The 24,756-nt window shown below is 45.0% G+C and overlaps 2 protein-coding genes across 14 annotated transcripts in view; one reads left to right on the top strand and one right to left on the bottom strand.

The window, feature by feature from the left end:
* Window positions 1-2,488: 2,488 nt before the first annotated feature.
* RMDN2 (regulator of microtubule dynamics 2) overlaps window positions 2,489-24,756 on the top strand; it is a 252,019-nt gene continuing 229,751 nt past the window's right edge. For 3 of the 7 annotated variants that reach the window (XM_029593800.1, XM_029593794.1, XM_029593798.1), the window contains exon 1: window positions 24,204-24,410. The gene's annotated coding sequence lies outside the window, so the exon portion shown is untranslated. Of the gene's footprint in view, window positions 2,720-23,494; window positions 23,629-24,203; window positions 24,411-24,756 lie in introns of those variants that run through there. The other 4 variants (XM_029593795.1, XM_029593793.1, XM_029593796.1 and 1 more) reach the window with 4 other exon arrangements.
* Window positions 4,596-24,209, bottom strand: LOC115087088. Of its 7 annotated transcripts, none has more exons than XR_003855430.1 (4): window positions 23,672-24,027; window positions 9,693-9,806; window positions 8,483-8,771; window positions 4,596-6,377 (listed from the first exon to the last, which is right to left on the bottom strand). XR_003855430.1 is itself a non-coding variant. In XM_029593802.1 (4 exons), exons 1-4 carry the CDS (start codon window positions 24,082-24,084, stop codon window positions 6,208-6,210), a joined length of 624 nt encoding a protein of 207 aa, XP_029449662.1. In that variant the 5' UTR covers window positions 24,085-24,209; the 3' UTR covers window positions 4,596-6,207. The 7 variants fall into 7 exon arrangements, 1 of the variants encoding a protein (XP_029449662.1); XR_003855427.1 differs by lacking the exon at window positions 23,672-24,027 and adding an exon at window positions 23,297-23,431; XM_029593802.1 differs by lacking the exon at window positions 23,672-24,027 and adding an exon at window positions 24,034-24,209.

Genomic DNA, 24,756 nt, shown 5'->3' with positions numbered 1-24,756 from the left:
AATACTTACACGCACTGGCACGTGCTGGGGTCTCCTGCCGTGTAACTTTACTTCTGCTATGGATGACATGTTAGTGGTAAAATAAATAAACTAAACAGATCAGTGGGGTTTTAAGAGTTGGATCTAACAGGGGGGGGGGGGGGAGGAAGACTATTAAGGTAGGGGGAGGGGTTGGAAGTCCTATCCCTTAACTGGGCAAACTGGAAATGAATTGGTAAAATGGGCAATGGTGTCAGCGTGTGCCCCTTTTAAAATCCCCCCACTTAAGCGGTCGAAGCGGGATTTGCCAATTGAGCACACATGTGCACGCAGCAAGGCCATTTATATTGTGCGCACATATATGCGTGTATGTTATAAAATAGCCGTGAAACTGGGCGCAAGCCAGCAACCATGAGCACCCACACGCTAGTTTGAAAGTTACTGTCAAAATGTATAACCTGGACTTGCTTGACCTCGATTGGACAAACTTTACCTTCTATCCCTTCCACGATGTTGCTCATGAAAATTGGTCCCAAAACCAATCCTTGAGGCACTCCAATTGCCACTGTTCTCATAGTAGGATCCATTTACCACTACATGGCGTCTTCTGTCCTTCAATCAGTTTATAATCCACTCCACCACTTTGGTGCCCAATCCCAGGCTTCTCATTTTATTCACAAGCCTCCTATACGGGACCGTATCAAAACTTTACTGAAATCCAAGTAAATCACATCGAGTGTTCTTCCTTGATTCTGTTCTTTTGGCACCCAATCCAAAAAGTCAATCAGATTTGTCTGACCGAACCTTCCCTTGGTGAATACATGCTGCCTTGGATCCAGTAATCCCCCAGACTGGAGGCAGTTCACTATCCTTTTCCACAGCAGAGTCTCCATTAATTTTTCCTTTGTATTCAAATGCTGTTCTTTTTGCCTCTCTTTTTTTCAGCCACCTCCTTTAGATGCATACAGCAAAAATTCAATGCTAAGCACTTAATTTTTTTCCCTGCCCCTACTCCTCTCTGTGATGAAGATGACGATAAAAGGTACTGCTGTATTTTCTTCTGCAATGCACCAGTAATAAAAAGCTTTAAATCTCTGCCTTTGCTAAAAGGAAAAAGAAAATGTATCTGAAGAGCTTTTAGAAGCTGCTAAGCAAATTGATACAAGAACAAGCCTTGCTCACTAAAGTTGTCTCCTAATTTGAGATGTTTCAGGTTGACGGCTCTTTTTAAATGAAAGTTAATTGACAATGTGTGTTATGTGAGTGGGGGGGAGGTACCAATTTCTGAGATGCGCTTAACCTCTACCCTGACTTTAACATTTCACTGGGATGCAAGACCCCCTTTTGGACTGAAAGGGGCAGGTGTCTGACCACTGGAATCTGCTTAAATTTGTTTCCCAGCGCACTGTGCCATTAAGTACAGACAAGGACATGTTGGCAGTTTTTTTTGTTTTTTTTTGTACTAGCATAATGCATCATGCCAAAGGAAAAGATCCAGCTGGAGAAGAGCTCATGAATGGATCTATCTAGCAACCGTCATAAATGGCCTCAAAGAGTGTGTGGCTTATTAATAAAGCCTATAATACTTAAGGCTTAGTATAATCATAGGTTGCAGATAGATTTGTTTATGCACCAACCGGTGCGATAAGGCTGGAGCACAATCACTGTATGCTTAAAGTCACTAGTGAGTGCACTTATCTTAAATTGCCACGTAGAGAGAATTGGCTTGCACGGTCCTGAAGTTGCCTCCAACACTAAAGTGTTTCGGAGTGTTGTACTCCTTCCTCAGGGATCTCCAGGTAAGAACGAGCCATCTACATGAATTCCATAATGTCTGGTCAGTACTTAGCTTTAGAGCGACGAATACTTATGCGGTGCACTAAGTTGAAGTGACCTGCCAGCGTGCCGTCTCAATTACTTCAACTTAGTGCACCGCATAAGTATTCGTCGCTCTAAAGCTAAGTACTGACCAGACATTATGGAATTCATGTAGATGGCTCGTTCTTACCTGGAGATCCCTGAGGAAGGAGTACAACACTCCGAAACACTTTAGTGTCAGAGGCAACTTCAGGACCGTGCAAGCCAATTCTCTCTACGTGGCAATTTAAGATAAGTGCACTCACTAGTGACTTTAAGCATACAGTGATTGTGCTCCAGCCTTATCGCACCGGTTGGTGCATAAACAAATCTATCTGCAACCTATGATTATACTAAGCCTTAAGTATTATAGGCTTTATTAATAAGCCACACACTCTTTGAGGCCATTTATGACGGTTGCTAGATAGATCCATTCATGAGCTCTTCTCCAGCTGAATTTTGAAAATTTGAAGTATTCTGTTTTTCAGCTGCACCTTTGGGTTACATTGATTCTCAAAGGAAAAGATCCAGCAGACACAAGGTTAATCTCCAAGGACTGATAGATGGAATTCTGCTTTCTTTATCTCTGAGCTCGGTTGACCTTTGCGAGCCAATCAGGTTGGTCCTTTTAGTTTTCCCTGAGCTGGCCTGGTGGAGCTGATTTTGCCTGGGAGATCTGTGTTGGTGTGAAAGCTTTGGAGTCTGGTGAAATTCCTTCCCCGCTGGTCCCTGGAAGGAGTTTGGCTGATCAAAGGATTCCAGACTAAATTCCAGCAGATTTTGGAGGTCTGGGCCGCGGGTACCAGGAGCCAGGGAGTGTCTCATGGATGCAGCTGGGAGCTGTACTGAAAGGGAGAGAAGTTTGGACTGCTCACAAGAAACTGTAAGTGTTGATATTTTTTTATTTTTCTCTACTGGCCAGTGGAGTACCACAGAGGGACTAGAGAAAAGGGACCTATCTCAGGTGGCAGGCACATGGTCTGAACTGTGGATCGCTGGGGGAAAAGAAGTATGTTTTTGGAAGTGATTGGTTTTCAAGTTGGAGCAAATCATTCTCAGGGTGCCTCATTGCTTCCCCATAGGGTATTCGCTGCAATATGGGACAACATTGCTAGCTGCAGGACTTTCATACTGCAAGGACTTGTGTGCAGGTTTATAAAAGAGAACTCAAGGAGCTGCAAGGTTGTTTTTTTTCCTGTGTTCCTGAGAGAAACAGCCTGTGCAGCAGGTGATTCATTGCACTTCCCTGTGTAACTGTGAATCTGTTTTGTTGTTTGTCCTGTGTGACAGAATCTGCTGACTGGAGCCTGTTTATTGAGATTGTTACTCAATGTCTGCACATAGTGCCTGTGCATTTTCCAGTGCTCTTTTGCAATTTCCATTTTGTTTTCCCCCTTTCCCTCTTAAGCTTCATAAGTAAAATGGTTCATAAAACTTTAAACTGTTTGGTATGGTGTTGTGATCTGGGGAGCGTATTTCTGTCCAGAAAGTTCCTTCTCTAGGATATGGTACTGGGTTGGAGGGGGGGGGGAGGGGCTTGGCACACTTTCACCCTCCTCCCTCCCCAGGTTTTGTGAACCTGCACCATTAATATTTTTTTCTTCTAGGGTTGGCTTTCTCTACCCTACTGCCTGGTAAACCTAAATACCACAGTGCAGTGTCACAACAACTTCATTTCTATTAGTAGCCAAGCTTCAAGCATCCTTTATTTTATCCCAGAACACCTTTGTAAAGTAGATCCTATCTCCCTCCCCATCACCCACACACAAAATCCCATGAACCAGGAAATAAAATGTATTTCAATTCTGAAATTACCTTCTGCATTGCTATTTTGTAATTATTTTTAATCCCAGTAATGGTAGTATCCAGTTGATGCTTTGATGTGTTTTTGTTCAAATAAGACACTGCTACAACCATTTTAGAAATAGACCAACTGACTTTAAAGCTTTATTTTTTCAGTCTTTTTTCATTGCAAAAATCATGACTTATCTCCTCAAAGTCAATTTCTATTGCAAGTTCACACTCACTATACAAGATAGCAACGTGGCTTACTTGTCCTTGTTCAACTGTAGAACGCCAGCAGTTTTTGATCAGTGCTAACTTAAACATATTTCAGCTTCTGCTATATCTGCTGGCAGTGCAAAAAAAAATCTCTAGGACTATACACACTTCAGGGAAAATTAGTTGCAGGGTTTTTTTTGCACATCTCATTAATTACAATGCTTAAGCTTGCCTAAGGTAAGCTCTAAATGGTTAAGCTGTGAGATTTTTGGTGGGAAAGAAACAATATGATCATTTTACCCCCATATTGCAAGCCCTTCACCGGCTTCCTTTTGAAGCCAGAATATTTTTTTTCTTAGATCCATAGGCGTTTCCATACTGGGACCCTAAAGTACTTGGTAGATCGTTTGCAATCTTATATTCTTTCCAGAACATTAGTTTATTCACAGCAGGAATTGCTGACTGTTCCCCCATTAGCAAATGCACTTTTAAAGGGGAATTTTAAAAGCTCTAGGCGTGCCAAAGGAGGGAGTTACGCACGTTTCAGGCCGGTGCGCGCCCCACGGATTTTAAGAGTTGTCCGAGAACATGCGTTATCTTCCGGTACGTGCACAAATCAAAAAGTTTAAAATGGGGCAGGGAGTGGGCATGGTATGGACATGGGCATTCCAGGAAAGCGCACACCGGGGTCCCTGCTGCGTAACTTTACTTCTACTATGGCTGGTGTGTAAGTTATAAAATAAAAAATAATCAGAGCTACTCAGCAGGGTTTGAAGGGTCAGGGCTAATAGGGTAAAAGGGAGGTAGGTTAATTAGGGGGGTTAGGAAGTTGAGAGCCTTTACCTGCACGAACTGGGAACGAACTTGGGAAACTGCTAATTGGGTCAGTGCATGGAGTGAAGAAATTCTCCCCACTTATGCAGTAGAGCCAGCATGTGTGCTCACGAGTGCGCGTCCATACAAAAATGCGCATATAGATGATTTTATAACTTATGTACATATATGCATGTATGCTAAAAAATGGCCACGTCCATTTGTGCGAACCACCATGTGTGTGTAATGTACACCCTCATGGCTGTTTACAATTTTCAGTCTTAGCTCTAGGAGGAAGCAGGCTTTATAGTTGTGAGGGCTCACGATTTTGGAACCCGCTCCAGGTAGAGTTGCCTAAGGAAGTAGAATATTCATGTTTTAGGAAAAAAATTTACAGAGATCTTTAAAATGTTGCCTTTATGAGGAAGCCTTTTTAAGCTAAGGGGAGTTTTACTGTGTTAACGAGTTAAGGGAATTAATAGTTGTTATGACAGTAGAGTTTGGGAAAATTAAGATACATGTGGTTTCAGTGCATTGCATATAGTCACACGTAAACATACATAGGCACATGTTGCAGGATAAAAATGCATGTATTTTATAACATTCATATATGATATGCATGGGTTGTAAAATACTATTGTAAAACATGTGGCCATATACAAGTAGTTTGAAAATTATCCTCTTAGGCCGCAATAACAGTTTAGAATGCAATGAGGTGTAAGTATTGGAAGGCAGTCAGGAGATCAGCGATTCTGGCAGTGAGCTGAAGGCTCCTCTGAAAGTGAGGCCTGATATCCAGAGGCAGAGAGTTCCAGAAGGTGAGGATTGATCCTGAAAAGGTTCTTTTTTTTCTTGCGCTGGAGTGCTGCATTTTCTTAGGGCTGGTACTATCAGGAAAGAGTGAGGCAACTATCCCAGTGAGCGAGAGAGCATATACAGGATGAGTCAGTAATTGAGGTAGGGCAATGCAAGGTCCTTGAGTGCCTTGAAAACTAGAGGAAGGATTCTGAAAATGAAACAGTGGATTGTTGGGCACCAGTGTAGGGTTTTTAGTAGTGCGGTGATCTGGTTGAGGCTCCTGGCATTTAAGCAGACACCAGAGTGCTGTATGAGCTGCAAACAATCATGTAGTTTTTAGACCAATGTAAGCAGAATTGAAGCAGCCCAGGTGGGAGAAGATGCAGGCCTGCATGACTTGCTAAAACTAGGGCATTAAAGTAAGGGCAGAGACCGTGGACCTGGTGTAGTTGGAAAAAAGGTTGATTTTGTAACAGATAGCATTTCAGCCTCAGTAGCAAGTATCTGTTCTCCATTGGAAGTCGTACATTTGAGAAGAAATTTAGGAAACTTAAGTACATCTTTTGGCATTGACTTTGTTAGCTTCCACATTTCTTCAAAGGTCAGGACACCATATAAAACAATTTTTTGATGAATAGAATCTGTTATCAATTTACACAACAAGCCTGGGTATTTGGAACAGCAGCAATCAGATAGTGTAGTACTGTTTTTGTATGCCTTCTTCTGATCATAGTGACATTAATGAGATTACCTATTTTTTTAAAGCATTGGCTTGGAGGTACATGATGCATTTGGCAGCATTTCTTCAGCAGCAGTTGCTGCAGACAGACAGTGTCTCCACATTATAATCATTTTCATCTTGTTTTTATTTATCTCCTTGCCCAGGTAGGATATTGCCTGAACCAAACTGCAGAAAAGCCTTGTCTGTCCTAAAAACAAACAAAAAAAAAAAAGCCATGGAGAATTGATTGGTGTTCTTTAGCTTCTTTTAGTTCACACTTTTTTTTAAATTTATAGCCAGATTATTAGTGTGTGTGTAGGAGACTAAATGTCCTTTCCTTCCAGACACTATTCCCCGTTTCAGTTCTTCTCTGTGCAACGTGTAGATCACCAGGCCTAACGCATTACTTACTTTTGTCCCTGTACATCCTCCCAGCAACACTGGTTGCTTCCAGCGTCCATGGGAATCTGTGATGTATCCCTCCCTGGATCTACAGTGCTTTATCCTTCCTATCTGTAAGCACAAGGGACTTGTAGTTCTTGAGAAAGCATATCACATACAGAAGCTCAAGTCCCTCTCTTTCAAACTACAAGTCCTAGAATTGAGGGTAATTTTCCAAAGCATATGCTGGGATCAACAGACCTTTGTATGTTTATTGATGAGAACGTAGGTGGGCTCAGAGGCGGGGTTAGATTGGGGGCTCCAACAATGCATGTAGTTTTACACTTTTTGGTATTCAGGGACAATACTACCAGCAGCTAAAGGAGGTGCTACCCTCTGCAGGCACTATTTTTCTCTAGCCAATTTTCAAGGAGAAAGTACATGTAAACGTTCCCCTTTGAGAACTGGAACTAAGTCAGTGGGATATAGTTCTGCCTAGTTTAGAAAAAAAAACTGGCCCCTAACTGTATAAGCAATCTCTCTCCGGTCTACAGCAGGGCCAGCAGCTCACACGTCAGAATGCTGCCTCTTCTGCTTGGCTCCAGCAAACCTTCCAGCTAGAGCACCCCATATAGATAGCACTTAACTTTCCATAAATATCCTGCAGCATGACATACCATCTAACCTTAGCTCCTCCCCCCCCCCCCCCCCCCCCCCAGGGTAATAGGTTTTCAGCCTGGGCCAGGCCCCCCTATATCTCTGGGCTTTGGGAAAGTGCACCTTTCCTATCCATGAGGCCCCCCGCTTGTATTGTGCAAGTTGCAGTTCTTAGTTATCAGAATCTTTTTTTTTTTTTTTAAATGAAGGCCATGCCCTAAATTGTGAAATGATAAAGTGACAAATCTCTGGGGAAAAAAATGGATGTCCTTAAGAATCAAGGGCATTTATGGCATGAGATATGTGTGTCCCCCATAGCCTGCTTGTGCAATAGCTGAAACATTTTTCTAAGGCTAAACTCAAGGCCTCCTAAGAAGCTAGAACAATTTTACATTTTTTGCAGAATGTAGACTGCACATCAGATTACAGCCCTATCTGGATAACAAAAAAAAACAACAAAAACCCAAATCCTAAGTTAAAGTAGAGAGATGAAACACTGGAATCTGTTATGCCTCAAAAACACTAACTTAAAAATAGAATTCCAAAACAAAATCTGAAAGATTCAAACCAAACGATCTGGAGCACAATCTAATTAGAACTTAGCTGTTACGCTGGGAGTGGACCATTGGCCTGGTGCAGGATTGGTAGGGCCTTCCGGTCGGACCCGGAGAGCGCCTTCCACCAGGAGGCGAAGCACAGGAGGGGACAGAGGCTAGCTGGAGCTTCACCAATAGCAACCCGGGGTTCCCTCAGGTTGAGCCCTTGGTTACCCGGGCCGCCTGGTATTAGGTGGGCCTCACAGGGTCTCCTAGAGAGATAGTTCAAGGGAGTGCCCACCCCGAACAAAGGTGTGTGGTCAGTGTCCAGACAGGCAAGACCAGAGGTCGTAGGAGGCCAGAATAGAGTGCCCGAGTGTACGGTGAGGATCAAGGCCAGAGTATCAGCCCAGAATGGTCAGCCAAAGCAGGGTTGGTAACAGAGGTCAAGCAGAAGGTCAAGTTCCAAATGGCAGTCAAGAGTAGTCTGATTTCCAGGCAGAGGTCAGGTCAAGCAGTGAGCAGGAGTAGTCAGAGAACAGACAAAGGTCAGTACCGTGAGATCAGTCTGAAGGGTACCTACCAGGAATGGAGAGACGAAGGAACAGGAGACACAGGAGATGCTGGAACAAGAGACACAGGAACAAGACACAAACGCAGGAAGGCAAACTAGAGACACTGGAGTGTATGACCCAATTGCCAAGGCCCCGAGCTAGGGGCCGGGCTGAGGTATAAATACCTTGCATGAGTGATGTCAGAATTGGGCGCCGCCCAAAGTCTTCCCACACTTGGGTCTTTAAATTAGGCTGAGCTCCGCACGTGCTAGGGGGGGAACGAGGCCGACGCAGAGAAGGACGCTGAGCCCCGGCGCGAGGAGAACTGTGATGCCGAAGGCCGTGAGAGAGCTGGGGACACCCGTAGAGGACACGGGTGGACAGAGTAGGAACTTGAGGCAGCGCTGGTAGAGGGTCACGCCAGGTAAGCAGGCCCGCTCGCAGAGCCAACGCGGCCGGGAAGCGCAACATTAGCTATAGATAGAAAGAAGCAGAGAGGAATTAGTATGTGAAAAATAATACGAAAAGAAAACATGGATAACCCCTGAAATACTAATAAAAGGTTAATGAAGAATTTTAAATGACTGAGTAAATATAAGAAAATAAATATTAAAGATAAAAAAAAATTTCTACAAAATTGTGAAGAAATCCAAAAATTGGACAAACATTAATAGTCCCCTTCTGTTTAAAAAGAATCTGAAACATAAGGTGGGTAATTTTCAAAGGGCCTGCTGCGCATAAAACAGAAATGGTCTTTTACAAAATTGCCCACCCAATCTGCATGAATACATGTACATAGGTTGATTTACCCAGAATCAGCGAAGATGCTCCTTAGAGCAGAGCTGGAGGAAGGAGTTTGGACTAATGTGTATAATTTTCACCATTCAAATATATGTTGTGTAAGTGCTCCCCAAACCGTATGCGCATCAAATAGTAGGTGCAAGAGCGTGTGGATAAAATATTTATTTATACATATTTACATATTAAAATATTCAAACCGAAAAATTTTCAATATTACATAGAATAAAACTAATTCTAAAATACATCTCATACTAGAAAATACAATCAGTTAAAATTTAACAAAATTCAAATGACTAACTAAAATGGAAACATTCACAATTAGGACAGGGATGGGAGGGAAGCAGAGGAGCAAGGGGGAACAGGTGGGATAAGTTCCAAGCAGACTTACAATATTACCTCCAAGAAGTGTAGAGTGAAATTAACAGTGAAAGAGAAGGAAGGTAACTTACTACAAACAGTGGAAGACGATGGGTAGAGTATATTGGGAAAAAACTCTAAAGATGATTAATTATCAACAGCTCTTATCTACTAATAGAGAAAGTATAAGATCCGTGAAGAGGAAGCAAAAAAAAGCATCTGGTGCCGACAATATACCTGTGAAATTTCTGCAGAGGCGAAGGAGTTATATGTCTCAAAAATGTGATGAATAAGATCTACATCTTTGGAGAATTCCCAAAAGACTTTCTTGATAATATTGTTATCCCAATTCTGAAAATCAACAAACCATCAGAGTGCAGGAATTAAATAATAAGAGAGTAAATGACAGCAGATAAAGACAAAACTGGTCCATCCAAGCTGCCTAGCTAAGATTCATCCACTTGGGCAATATGCAATCCAATATGCAATCCATCACCAACTCCCCCATATCCTTTAATTGTCCTCTCAACCCACCATTGCCCTCAACATCCATCCCAGCCCACACAAAATCTGGCACAGTGATGGCCTCGCCATCACCTATTCTAGTAGGCTACTTCAAGCCCTGCCATCTTTAATTTTTCTTCTTACAAAGCCAGCACTTAAGAAAACTCCCATGTCCCCTCTTGTTGTACCTTGTTGCCAAGTTTTGTAATAAACCTCACAGCCATCAAGGTTAGTGATGCTATGGTTAACAGAAAGATCTGGCCTCCCCATGCTCACTGAAGTTTGAGTTTTAATTTAACTATGGTCCCCCTGGACAAATCACCCAAGCCTTCTTGGAAGCCCAAGCCCATACCAGCCATAGTCACTTTCAATTTTAAAGTTGGGGCTATATAAGCCCTCCTTCATGGCCGCCAGTCAAATTGAGCCATCCCAAATGGCCAGCAGTGATCCACCCAGAGAGGGGCTATGTACCCCCAAGTTCCACAGTTGAAATGCTCTGGCACACAGCACCACATGGCTGACAATACAAGGTCCAATCCAGTTGCAGTCCTCTGACTATGCCCTGCTCACCCAAGACCTTCCCACACAGGGGCAATTATACAGTTCCCAGGATTGGCTGATCTAAGCATGTTGCTTTTTGCTAGGCAACTCACTCCTCCTCTGCTGGACCCAGGAAGGAAAAAAAAGAGGCACCCCGCCCCCCTCTTCCAAGAAGCGAGGATAGCACTGTTGTACCACTGCTGTTTATAGTTGTAACCACTGCTCTCTGCACATTTACTCAGATGCAATCATTCCAGTACTCTTTAGGGCTGCAACTGCTGCTCTGTGTAAGTTACCCCCAGTGGCTTTTTGGAAGCACCACACAGACATACCACTACTGTTCTGGGCTGTACCGCTATTATGCCGGGCAGGTTGCCCCAGCGCTTCATGACCATGCTTCTTGTCGCCAGGGATTCTCTGTATTATTTATCCTATGCTTTTTTAAAATCCATTATTGTTTTTGTCTCCCCCTACCTCTTGGGAGAGGGCCTTCCAGGCATCCCTTCTCTGAGAAAATATTTCCTGATGTTGTCCCTGGACCTACCCCCTTTGGCACTTCACATTATGACCCCTAGTTCTACAACTTTCGTTCCATCAAAAAAGGTTTTCTTCTTGTGCACTGTTAATACCTTTACATATTTAAATATCTCTATTGTAAGCCAACTAGGGGTGAGCATACAGTACTTTGGGCCCCTCCCACACACTGTCCGAGTCACGGTGAAACTGTGGGGCTTCTGATGTTACAAGAGGAAATCTGGGGACCTTGCGGCCTTTCCTGGGATTTACATGAAGAATTGCCGCTACCTAACCCCCACAATTCCACCTCTCTACCATGTATACTTGGATAATGGGGAAACCCACATAGTCCGTGGCCCTCGAAGGCCGAGAGGCAAAAATGAAAGAAAAGTTATTCCACTCATGGTAGATCGGAGGATACACAAAACCCATAAAACTGTCCCAAGAACCAGACTTTTGATCTATGCAAAAACATTTATTTGTTTTCCTCTGTTAAGAAAGAAGAATGGTTATTAAGAAAAAGGATAACATTTGTAAAACAGCTGAATCAGTCACATTTTCTAGTGCAAATAGTTTTCACATATGCTTTAAAAGGTTTTTTTTTCACTAGTATATTTTAATTTCCTTACAAACAACTTCAAAACAGGAGAGAGGTTCCCCCCCCCCCCCCCTTTTATCCCCCTCTCTCTTCCTGTCTTGCACTTCAGGCTTAACTTTCCTGGTAATACTTTCTTTCTTTCCCTCTTTCTAATTATGGCACAGATTATACAACACCAATGAACACAGATAGAAGAATACTGTGGGCTGGAAAACACAATGTATGGCAATTCAGTTTCCAATGGACATGTTAGTGCGATTTGCCAAAAGCAATACAATTCTGATTATATAAAGTGTTTGTGTGCACACGTGCAGCAGTTGTGGCTCACGGTTACACTTGGATAGGGTCTAGAGCTGCTGTCATCTGGTGCTACATTCACCTGCAGAGGCTATGAAGCAGGTTCCTCGATGCAGGCTCTCTTAGCTCACCTTGATCCTGTCACTCTGTCTTCCAAAAATGTCCTGCTGCCTATACTCTCAAATCACAGCCGTCTGTACTGTGCACTAGAGTCTTACTGGCTGAGGAAGGGGAAACAGTCTATGAAGGTAACTTTCAAAACTGCAAATTGGTGCACCGTAATTTCCTACTGTATCTTATAATCTGCTTGTATATGATATACACAGCTTATAAAATGTGCGAACAAATGCTCGCGTATGCAAAAAATCCACAAGCCATGCAAGTTCAGACTTATCCAGATCAATGCCGATTTATCTGGTTAAGAAGCAGCATGTAGCCAGATAAGTCCGAAAAGCACTACTTAGATGGACAAGTATCGCTTTTCAGACTTATCTGGCTAAGTAGGCCTGCTACTGCATAGCCAGATAAGTGCCGCTACTTATCCAGATAAGTTCAAATTTGTCCATCTAAGTAGTAGCAAAGGCGCTACTGTGTAGTCGAACTTCAGATCTTAAATGGACAAGTGAAGAGATTGTATACGCATTTATCCCCCGTAAATTGGCTTTTACATGTGTAAGTCGGGATTTTATACAAGAAAAGGTACAGAGAATAGCGACCAATATGATAAATGGAATGGAACTGCTCCCTAATGAGGAAAGGCTAAACAGGTTAAGGCTCTTCAGCTTGGAGAAGAGATGGCCGAGAGGTCTCTAAAATCTTGAATGGGGTGGAACAGGTAAATGGAGAATGGATGAAAGGACTTGAAGGGTAAAATGTGAATCTGTTATTTACTCTTTCGGATAATACAAGGACTAGGGGGCACTCCATACAGTTAGAAAGTAGCACATTTAAAACAAATAACAAAATTCTCTCACTCAATGAACAATTAAGCTCTGGAATTCATTGCCAAAGGATGTAGTTAAGGCAGTTAGTGTATGCGGGTTTAAAAAAAGAAGTTTAGACAAGTTCCTGGATCAAAAGTCCATAAACCATTACGGTGGACGTGTCCTGGATTGGCCATTGTTTGAAACAGGATACTGGGCTTGATGGACCTATGGTGTGACCTAGCATAGCAAAATTTATGTTCTTTTAAAATAGTACTAGGGGACACTCCATAGATAGCACATTTAAAACAAATTGGAGGAAGTATTGTTTCACTTGCCAGAGGATGTGGTAAAAGCACCGGGATGGTAACTTTCAAACCGGCGTGTGGGCACACATTTGCGTGTGTATGTCAACCCACACCCAGTGCTGCGGCTATTTTATACCGTGAGCATGTATGCGCAAATGTTATAAAATAGCCTGGCCGCACGCACACGGGCATCAAATTTTAAGTGGCCGCGCAAATCCTGCTTCTACTGTGCAAGTCAGGGAATTTTAAAAGGGGCACATGCCCATGCCATTCCCAGTTTATTCACCAGTTCGCCCAGTTAACAGCTAGATCCTTCAAGGCCCCCTGGTTTGATAGCCTACATTCACCCCAGACCCTTTAAACCCCTCAGAAATGGCTTGATCCTTTTATTTTATGATTTACACGTCATCCATAACAGAAATAAAGTTACGTAGCAGGGGACCACAGGCACATCTCATGGCCAGGCCCCAAAATGACCATACCCCACCCATTGTTTTAAAATATTTTAGATACGTGTGCTGCAGCATTTACATGCACATATGGGCACTTTTTAAAAATACGGTTGGCGTGCATAAGCCCAACTTCTTTGCACATCCATAGAAATTACAGCAGAAAAGGACCAGCGAGCTTCTGTATTAACTACTGTGCTATATACAAGTCTCCTTTATAAATTATCAGTTGCCCAGACCATCGAATGCAGGGCCCTTGTTGGTTGCTGTTTGAGTCCAATTCCCCGTTACCTCTTGCCATTGAAGCAGAGAACAAAGTTGGAGTTGCATCAAAAATATCAGGCTTATTGGTTAAGGGTAGTAACAGCTACATCAGCAACTTACCCCCATGCTTATTTGTTTTCACAGATTGTACAATTCAATGTCCTTGTTGGTTGCTGCCTGAATCTAATTCCCCTTTGCTCTTGAAGCAGAGAAAAGTGATGGTGTTGCATCATCAGCATAAAGGCTTATTGGTTAAGGGTAATAACCGCCACGCTAGCAAGTTACCTCATGTACTCTTTTCTTCATTCCCATCCTCTAGCCTTAAGGGATCCAGTGTTTATCCCATGCCCCTTTGAAATCTTTTACTATTTGTCTTCACCACCTCCTCAGGAAGGGCATTCCAGGCATCCACCATCCTCTCTGTGAAGAAATATTTCCTGACATTGGTTCTGAGTCTTCCTCCCTGGGAGTTTCACTTTGTGACCCCTAGTTCTACTGATTTCTTTCCAACGGAAAAGGTTTGTCATTGATTGTGCACCAATAAAACCTTTCAGGTATCTGAAGGTGTGTATCATATCTCCCCTGCACCTCCTCTCTTCCAGGGTATATATATTTTTAGTTCCTTCAACCTCTCCTCATAAGTCATTTGATGGAGACCCCCCACTGTTTTGGTCGCCCTTCTCTGGACCACCTGCATCCTGTTCTCTGCCTCTTTTGAGACATGGTCTCCAGAACAGAACACAGTATTCTAGGTGAGGCATTACCAAGGACCTGTTCAAGGGGATAATCACTTCCCTTTTTCTTCCTGGTTATTCCTCTCTCAATGCAGCCCAGCATTCTTCTGGCTTTTGCTATCGCCTTGTCACATTTCTTCACCGTCTTCAGATCACTAGACTCTATCACCCCTAATGTCACACATCCCCTAATTTTGGCACGCATCAGGCTTTTAAAATTCACCTTTTAGTGTAACATCCTGGAGTAAAAGGCCATATTGGAGAAATTACTTACCTGATAATTTCATTTTCCTTAGTGTAGACAGATGGACTCAGGACCAATGGGTATTGTGCTCTCCTGATAGCAGATGGGAGACAGAGTCAGATTTCAAGGCTGACGTCACCCTACCCGTGCAGTAAGCTTAGCTCTTCAATATTGTGTTCGAAAAGCCAGAGTGGATACATGTTGCTTAAAACTTGATAAACCTTGAACTGGTTTAACTTTTGCCAAATTTGGCAAATTTATTTATTTATTTATTTTTGGAAACTGGAAACCGCCAGTGCACTCAAACAATAAACACCAACACCAGACAACCCGTGGGTATCTTGAACTAGGGGTAGGCCGTGGCTTATCCATATTTGCTTAGTCTCAAGACTTGTTATTCGACGTTCTCAATTTCTGGAGCAGCCATTGGCGGGATGCTGAATCCATCTGTCTACACTAAGGAAAACGAAATTATCAGGTAAGTAATTTCTCCATTTCCTAGCGTATAGCCAGATGGACTCAGGACCAATGGGATGTACAAAAGCTACTCCCGCACAGGGTGGAAGGCTGCCTGTGGTCCAGTTAGTACTGCCTTTGTGAAGGCTGTATCCTCCCTGGCCTGAACATCCAGGCGGTAGAACCTGGAGAAGGTGTGTAGGGAGGACCACGTCGCTGCCAGACAGATCTCGGCTGGCGACAGCAGCTTTGTTTCATGCTGGGAGACTGCCTGGGCCCTTGTAGAATGAGCCTTGACCAGTAGAGGTAATGGCTTTCCTGCCTCTATGTAGGCTGCCTTGATTACTTCTTTGATCCAGCGGGCCATGGTCGCCCACGATACCACTTCCCCTTGTTTCTTCCCGCTGTGAAGAATGAACAGGTGATCAGTTTTGCGCAAGGGTTCCAATCTTTTCAAGTAACGGACTAGGATTCTGCAGACATTCCGGTGGCGAAGGAGGCGTGAGTCTTCTGAGACCTTGTGCTCATCTGGAGATGGTAAAGATATGGTTTGGTTCATGTGGAACTGGGAAACCACTTTCAGTAGGAAGGATGGTTCAGTAATCAGTACGCAGCTGTATGGTGCCCGGGGTGAACCTGAGGAATGGTTCCTGGCAGGATAGTGCTTGAAGTTCGGAGATGCGCCGAGCTGAACATATTGCGACTAAGAATGCTGTCTTTAAGTTCAGGAGACATAGTGACAGACCGCTTGTTGGTTTGAAGGAATCCCCTGCTAGAAGTCTAGAACTAGGTTGAGGTTCCATAGAGGAACTGGCCACTTTACGGGTGGTCGGAGTTGCTTAACCCCTTTTAGGAAGCGAGACACATCTGGATGAGTTGATAGTCTGGTACTGTCCACTTCGGATCTGAAGCAGGCCAGTGCTGCAACTTGGACCTTGAGGGAGTTGAGAGACAACCTCTTCTTCATGCCGTCCTGCAGGAATTCCAGGATCGTGGGAATCTTGGCTGTCCGTGGGAGGAGACTGCTGTCTTCATCCCAGGCTTCAAATACTCTCCAGATTTGTATGTAAGACAGAGATGTGGAGAACTTGCGTGCCCGGAGCAGGGTGTCAATCACGGCCTTCGAGTAGCCACGCTTCTTCAGGCTAGTCCTCTCAAGAGCCATACTGCAAGAGAGAATCAAGCCAGATCTTTGTGGAAGATCTGTCCCTGCTGAAGAAGGTCCCTGTGTGGAGGTAGAAGCAGAGGGTCCCCCGCAAGTAGTCTTCGCATGTCCGCGTACCATGGCCATCTTGGCCAGTCTGGGGCGACTAGTGGAACAAGCCCCCTGTGGTGCTCTATCTTGTGAATGATCCTGCCCAGTAGTGGCCAGGGTGGGAAGGCGTACAGGAGGACTTCCTCTGGCCAGTTCTGGATGAAAGCATTGATTCCCTGAGATTGTGGTTCTCGCCTGCGACTGAAGAATCTGGGAATTTGGGCATTGAGACAGATTGCCGGTAGATCAATGACTGGGAGACCCCAGTGATTTACCATCAGCTGGAAGGCTGTCGTGTCCACCAGCGACATTACCCCAGGTCTAGGATCACCCTGCTGAGGTAGTCCACTGAGATGTTGTCCTTTCCCGTGATTTAGGAGGCCGAAATTCCTTGCAGGTTTATTTTCACCCATGCCATGAGGGGGTCTATCTCCAGAGACACCTGCTGGTTCTTGGTTCCTCCCTGGCGGTTGTCATGTTGTCTGATGTGACACTGACTGACTCACCCCGGAGTCTGTGGCTGAATCTTAGGCAGGCTAGTCTGACAGCTCAAGTTTCCAGGCAGTTTCCAAGGCCTCTTCCTTGTTCCATTGTCCCTGGGCCATCAGTTCCTGACAGTGGGCTCCCCACCCTCGCAGGCTCTCATCCGTGGTGAGCAAGATCCAGTTCAGTGGGGATAGGTTTACTCTTCTGCTTAGGTGGTCTGCCTGTTGCCACCATTGGAGCTGGTCCCAAACCTCTGCTGGGCGCTGGAGGTGAACTGAGTAGTTCTGGGATGTTGGGTTCCATCGTGAAAGAAGGCAACACTGTAGTGGTCGCATATGGGCCCTTGCCCACGGAACGACTTCCAGAGTTGATGTCATGAGGCCGAGGACTTGAAGGAAGTCCGATACCTTGGGGCGAGCATAGGTCAACAGTTTTCACAATTGATCCATCAGTTTCCTTCTTCTTGGAGGGGGGAGGAATACCTTGTTCTGTTTGGTGTCGAACCTGACTCCCAGGAACTCTAGTGACTGGGAGGGCTATAGGCAGCTCTTGGCTGTGTTCATGACCCACCCAAGCTCCTGCAGTAGCTTCTTGACTCTTGTGGTCTCTTGTCGACTCTCCTCCAGAGACTTTGCCCTGATCAGTCAATCGTCCAAGTAAGGACTCTTTTCCTCAGTGTTGCCACCACTACCACCATAATTTTGGTGAAGATTCTGGGGGCGGTAGCTAGACTGAAGGGTAGTGCCCGGAACTGGTAATGATGACCAGGTATCGCAAAATGTAGGAAGTGCTGGTGGTCCCGATGGACCGGGATATGAAAGTAGGCTTTGGATAGGTCCAGAGAGGTTGAGAGTTCTCCCAGTTGTCCTGCCATTATAAACGGAGTGTAGGGTTTCCATGCGGAAGTGTGGTACCCTCAGGTAATGGCTGACAGCCTTGAGGTTCAGGATGGGCCGGAATGCTCCTTCTTTCTTGGGGACGATAACATAAATGGAATAGTGGCCAGTATTTTGTTGGGTCACGGGCACCAGAGCTATTGCCTTCAGGCTGAGTAGTCTTGCTAGTGTGGCTTCCACTGCCAGCCTCTTGGAGTGGGAGTGGCAGGCTGATCTCATTTATTTATTTTTAGTTTTTATATACCGAAGTTCTTGTACAATATACAAACCAATCTGGTTTACATGTAACAGAGAAACGCCAAAGGCATGAGTGGACACCCAAGGGCTTTACAAGGAACAGTTAAACAGTTAAAACAATTAAAAACAAAACAATTAAAACAAAAGAAACAAACAATTAAAACAAAAGAACTCAAAAAAACAATTAAGTAGTAAATCTCTCAGGGTTATACATAAAATCTCTCAGGGTTATACACAAATCTCTCAGGGTTATACATACATGCCAAGAGTCTGGGACACAAGGGCCGGTAATTCATCCTTGTGGAAGAATCGAAGCATGGTTTGGTATGGTTCCATCCCTGGGGGGGGATTTCTCCTTCTTCCAGGGAGTCACTCTCGACATCTGAGGTGTCTTGATCCCTATTAGGGAGGCTCTTGGTTAGGAGAGGCATGTCTTGAGGAATCCGGGAGGTGCCAGGAAGGTCCTGTGCCTCTGGCAGGGGTTGAGTCTGGTGCGCAACAGGGGCTGGTTGTGCCTGGACAAAGGTTTGCAGCCCTTTAAAAATATTCCACCCAGGAGAAGGTCCCTGGGTCCATGTTGATCCCAGGAGGGGTTGTAGTAGAAGCCCCAGAGGTGCCTTCCTGTGGGGGTGCCGAGTTGGAGATACATAGGTCCGGGGTACAATAATCAGTGGTTCTGGATCCCTCTCCTGGCTGAAGGGGGCCTTGCTTTGGTTCCCCCTGGGCCTCTTCGCACTGCTGGCATAGTAAGAATTCCAATTCAGGTTGTGTGGCTCTTAAGTGGCAGACTGGGCAGAGGGAGTGTCCCTTGGCCTTCTTGGATGGCGGTGCCATTGTTTGTGCGCATGGAGACCTTCAAACTTGGCTGTGCATGTGCGGATGCGCTTAGTTGTGCACGCCGGGTGTGCAGAGGTTATGCAAATGGAGTACACACTGTTGCGCGCATGGGCTACGGACTTTGTGCGCCCACCTCCGGTGTGCATGCCACTATGTGCATGGCTCTGCGTGTGCCTCTAAGGATGCGCTCAAGTTAGGCCTGCCCCGCGCTTACCACCGGTCGGGGAGGGAAAAATGGCGCTGACAAACCCAATGGCAAGATGGTGCCCCCCCACAAGGTCTCCACGTGTGTGGACCCTTGCACTGAATCAGGGCCTAGCCCAACCCGGGCTGCTCAACCCGATCGGTGCCCTTTAAACCTTGCCAGGAGGATGATCGGTACATCTATTTGAGCCTTGGAGACTTAAATGTAAAGGTTTCTACCTTACCTGGTCTCGGCGCTTACCGGTCGCATGCTGGGTGGTCTCCAGCTGCAAGATGAGAGGTAAATACCTTCACCGCCTCGTTCGAATCTGCACCCGCTGCATTTCAGCCACTTTGGAGGCTAAGTCCACGCTGAGAACCAGCTGCTGGACCAAGGCTCACCTTTGAAGGATTTCGAAAATTACCTCAGGAACGCTCGACTGTGGGAGGGACCCTTAGGTTTCACCGCAGGAGAAGCGGGGCTCTCTTCTTAAAGGAAAATTTTCTTTCATCTTTCTTGTTTTAAATGTTACATTATTCTCGGTGTCTGCATCTGCTATGGAGACGGAGAAATACTGAAGAGCTAAGCTTACTGCACGGGTATATGTAGGGTGACGTCAGCCTTGAAATCTGACTCGGTCTTCCATCTGCTATCAGGAGAGCACAATACCCATAGGTCCTGAGTCCATCTGGCTACACACTAGGAAAACCATTATTAGCCATGAAGACTTGAGAAAGCATAACTTACTCCTGAGGGATTGGATCTATTCTTGGGATCCTGCAGGACACCTGTGACCTGAATTGATCATTGTTGGAGGCAGGATGCTGGGCTTGGTCCTTTGATTTGACCCAGTATAGCATTTCTTAGGTTCTCTAGATTACTTGCATTTCTATTATATGTTATACAGCAGTAATAAAATCAACAGCTAACGTAATCATTGCAGGCACTATATGGATGGCACAGCCCTAAAAGAGCCTGAATACACTGACCACAAAAAAAAATTAAATATATTACTTTGCAGCTTTAAAGGACTTAATGACTGTACCACTAGGGATCAATCCCCATTAGTCCACAATGGCCAGGTTTCACTGAGAGGCTTTTTTAAGAGGATTAAATCATCACAAACAAACTGAAACAAAATAATGTCAAAAGAAGATCATATTAATTTTTCATCCTCATGGTTTATTTATTCCACGCTTTACCAACTAGCGAGCTCAGAGCATGCTGCAGCAGTTCACATGGCAAAGAAATGAAATAAGAATGACAAAATGTTACAGTAGCAGGTCAATGTTAGCAAATGTAACATCTCAAACAGAAAGGCGCAGAAATAATCAGTACATTGAATGACACTGGAAATAAGGAAACTGTCACAATTTAGGAGCAAGACTGTATCAAAGAAAAAAAAAATACTAAAAGACGCCAAAGGAGAGAGAGAGTTTGTAACTGTTTGGTAAGAGAATAAGCAGTGTGATAGAACAAGGACGGGCAACTTTAATAAAGATGAGAGGTGTGTAGCAGCTCTCAATAGAGGTGATTTGTGATGGGGTTCAAGTTAGGACTGTGGGCCGAAAGCTGCTCCAAGGAGCCACTTTTTTTTTTTTTTTTTATAGCTTCTTGAAAACTAGGAGATCTGCAGCTGGTCGGAAATTTGGTGGAAAAGAGTCCCATAGAGTTGGGACTGATCAAAAAAAGCTCCTTTTTCTGGTGCATATGAACTACGGCCATGGCTGGGAACATGCAATTTTCCTGGCCACAGCAATACAATACTTTCCCCAGTAGCAAGTAGCAGGTCCAGTATCACTTCCTCTCTTGGGGAAAGCCCCTTATGGTGAGCCCAGGATTGCTCTAATTCTAACCGATTCCACAGATGGGATACTCAAATCCACATATGGCAGATTAAAATCTCCCATCAGCAATGACAGAGTATCTCAGCAAGGGCACGATTTACTAATCACTTTTCCCACCATATAAACAGAATGTGAGAAAATCCTTAGGACAGCGAGCTCCAAGTGCAGCAGAGCTGGTGAGAGCTCTTAATAAGGATATGATAGTGCAATATTGTGCAACTGGCAAAGATTTGGCAGCATAGATCAAACTGGTCCTGATTCAATCCAGCATAGGCTGGGTCTGGAAATATGCAGATGGAATATATGTAACTTCAAATTGTATTTCCCATCTTCCAACATTATATAATAACCAACCTGTGTTTGACAGTTTGTTGACATTATACTGCTATCTGTACGTTTGGGCAGATGGCATGTAGTGTGCAACGCTATGTGCAATGCACCTATGACACAGAGTAGCCAGGATGGCAGGGAGCCCAAGCCCTGCTAGCAGAAAGAGACCGTGGCACTGCAGGATAGCATTTTATATTAGGGATGCATAGAGCAACAGGATAAAGATCCTGCTGGAGACAAAATGCACAGCAGAATCTTTATGCATGGAAATTCCATGTGTGATGTGGAAGAGCAAAAAGGTGGGGGTATACTACTGTCTGGCTGGCCAAAATGAACTGACAGTTAATGAAATACTTACAGAAATTATGGAAGCTAAGAAACTTGGCAGCACAGTAGTAATGTTTTGAGCTGGAGGAAAACCAAACTGAAAATCATTCAGGATGAAATGCTGGTCAACAAAATCCTGAAGTTGGTGCATTGCACCCTGAATAACCTTAGACACAAATGGGAAAGAAGAGTTTGGAGGGTAGTTTTCAAGGTCTACTGAATTTAAGGACACCTTCTTCAAAATGGGTCATACTTGGGCTATCTTCAATGGGGTTTGTAAATACCCCCTGGTGAAGAGAGCAATTTACAAACTGACAGGCCGATTCAGTAAAAGTCGCGGGAGAGTGCTCGCTCTCCTGTGCGCACGATTCAGTATTTAAATGAGGGCCCTAGGTAAAAAGAGGCGCTAGGGACACTAGCGATTCCCTAGTGCCTCTTTTTTTTGACAGGAGCGGCGGCTGTCAGCGAGTTTGACAGCCAACGCTCAATTTTGCCGGCGTCAGTTCTCAAACCCACTGACAGCCACGGGTTTGGAAACGGGCAAAATTGAGCGTCCGGTTTTCAACCCGCAAGCCAACTTTAAATTTTTTTTAATATTATTATTTTTTACTTTGGGACCTCCGACTTAATATCACTATGATATTAAGTCAGAGGGTGTACAGAAAAGCAGTTTTTACTGCTTTTCTGTACACTTTCCCGGTGTTTGTAGAAATTAGCGCCTACCTTTGGGTAGGCGCTAATTTCTGAAAGTAAAATGTGCGGCTTGGCTGCACATTTTACTTAGTGAATCGCCCGGGAATAACTAATAGGGCCATCAACATGCATTTGCTAGCGAGTGCACTCAGCCGGAGCAACTGTACTGTATCGGCTAGTGAGTAATGAAGATCCTCATTAAGGACTTTTATCAAAAACACTGGAACAAGTATTACAATGAGAAAATGTGTTGTACTTGTTCACAACAATTTTCAAAATCTCAGAATGACTCAGAATTTCAAATGTGTCCCACTCTGAATTGATATCAGAAGAGACCAAACTCTGGGGAGGAAGATCACTAGAGAAGGCTGCTGGAATCCCTGCAACATTGTTATCAAAAAAAAGTAACGAACTTCTCTTGATCATCTATTGAGTAGGCCATTCACTCACACTAACATGCTCCCCCCACCCCTTCACCAGGGCCGATGCAAGCCTATGTGGTGTCCTAGAAAAAAACCTTCGGTCACTCTTCCCCCCTCAACTTACCGATTGGCCGCAGCTTCCAGCACAGTGCTCCCTCCTACCCTCGGCGGTGGCTTCAGGCCAATTGCTTCCTTCTTTGGCAGTTTTGGCTCTGGTATAGCACCTCCTCTGGAACTCACACTCTTGGGAGTTTGCCGTCCCCAAAATCTTAGCACCCTAGCCTAGTTTGTCAAATGGAAGCATACACACCCATCCCCTCACTTGCGTGCATACACACACACACACATCATTCATACAGACACATAGCCCGCCACCCATCATTCATGTCCTGCGCACATACTTCCCAGTCTCTACTCGAGGCCCCTCACGAACATGGCCCCAGCAGGCACTAAAGCCCAGCCGGAAGGGTTAGAAATGTTGCCAGCCTGCTCACCAAGCTGCTTTCTGTAGTCAAGCTCCCGGTCGGAGGTAGTTTCTGCTAGTTCCGGGGGCACTCGATGAAAACGAAGCGCATAAGTTATACATTGCCAAACATAATTCATATTCTTGCTCTCTGCGTTGCTTTTTCGCTTCACTCAACAACAAATGAAAAGGAGGAAAGGATAAAAGCTGTAGGCGTGCTCCTTCCCCCACCACCCCCGCACAGGCTGCCGGACCCGGAAGCTTCCTCCGGGCCGCACACCAACACGGGAGAGATCAGGCCGGGGATGCACCGCCGGGGAAGAAAAGCCTGGGCGAGCGCCCGATCGCGGACATGAAGCTAAGGTGAGAGCCTGGGGCACGGGGGTCGCCGGCTGCGAGCTCTCACCTCTTCCCGATACCTGGCAATAAGGGGCTAGGTGACAGCAGAGAATTCGGAGTAAGCTGGTTGCAGTGGTTGTATTGCTTATCGTCAGCGGGGGAGGATTTCTAGTACGTCTTTCTCTCTCTGTCAAATCCGCTTTAGATTGTTCCTTTCTGGCAGTGGTTACAATGTTTCTGCAGGATTTCCCAGCCCTTTTCACTTTGCTGTGCTCGTCCCTCTGGCACGATCACCTTCCCTGGCATAATAATCTTGTCGCCCCGCCCCATGCCTAATTGCCTCATCTCCCTTCGCCATCGTTTTATCTTCTCCCCATCTCCCTCCCTCTTACGCGGAGTTTGGGGGAACGAGACCCCCCATGACCTGACCTGGCTGGGCGCGCCACTCTTTTCCAGCAGGTTGCAGAACTCGGGGACCATTAAGGCAGGGAGAGCAGGAGGGGGGCCTGGCTGACGCGCGGGCCAATCAGAGCAGGCTTGGAGGAGGCGGTGATCCAATCGGGGGCCGAGGCAGCTGCAGGAGCTGGGTGAGAGGAGGAGCTCACTGTCCCTGGAGCCGGTCTTACTCTCAGCGTGCGGATCCCGCTCCTAACCTGCCGAGTCCCGCCCCCTGTTATCTCCCTGCGCTGCTACAGCCACACTCTCTGCTTCTCTTCCCCCCCCCCCCCCCCAACCCAGCCTTGCGCCGTCCTGGGCCAGTGTCACTGACCACCGCCGTTGCCTCCCTTCCTGCTGTAGGCAGCCAGGTAACCAACCAAATCAAGCATAGTCCAGGGTTTAAAGTAAAATACTGAGGCTTGCCTCTTCTCGCACGTGACTGACACAGGTTTCTGCTTATATATAAAATGATTTCTATTAGTATGTATACATGTAGGTGGTTATTTTACTGCGTAGTGATTGACTATTGCTTTGTGTAACACGAAAAAGAAAAATTCCCAAATTTGGTATGAGCACAGGATTCAAGAAATTGTAATAACTAGAATATTCATTTTAGTTAAAATGAATATTCAAGAGTTCTTATTTAAAAATCTTGGATTTTAAGTTGAAACTAATATTCAAGAAATCTTATGTAAACTTCAATGAAACTCATTT

This window comes from Rhinatrema bivittatum, chromosome 3, assembly GCF_901001135.1.
Source record: "Rhinatrema bivittatum chromosome 3, aRhiBiv1.1, whole genome shotgun sequence".
In the NCBI taxonomy this organism is placed as follows: domain Eukaryota; kingdom Metazoa; phylum Chordata; class Amphibia; order Gymnophiona; family Rhinatrematidae; genus Rhinatrema; species Rhinatrema bivittatum.
This window is presented reverse-complemented; position numbering and strand designations above follow the sequence as displayed.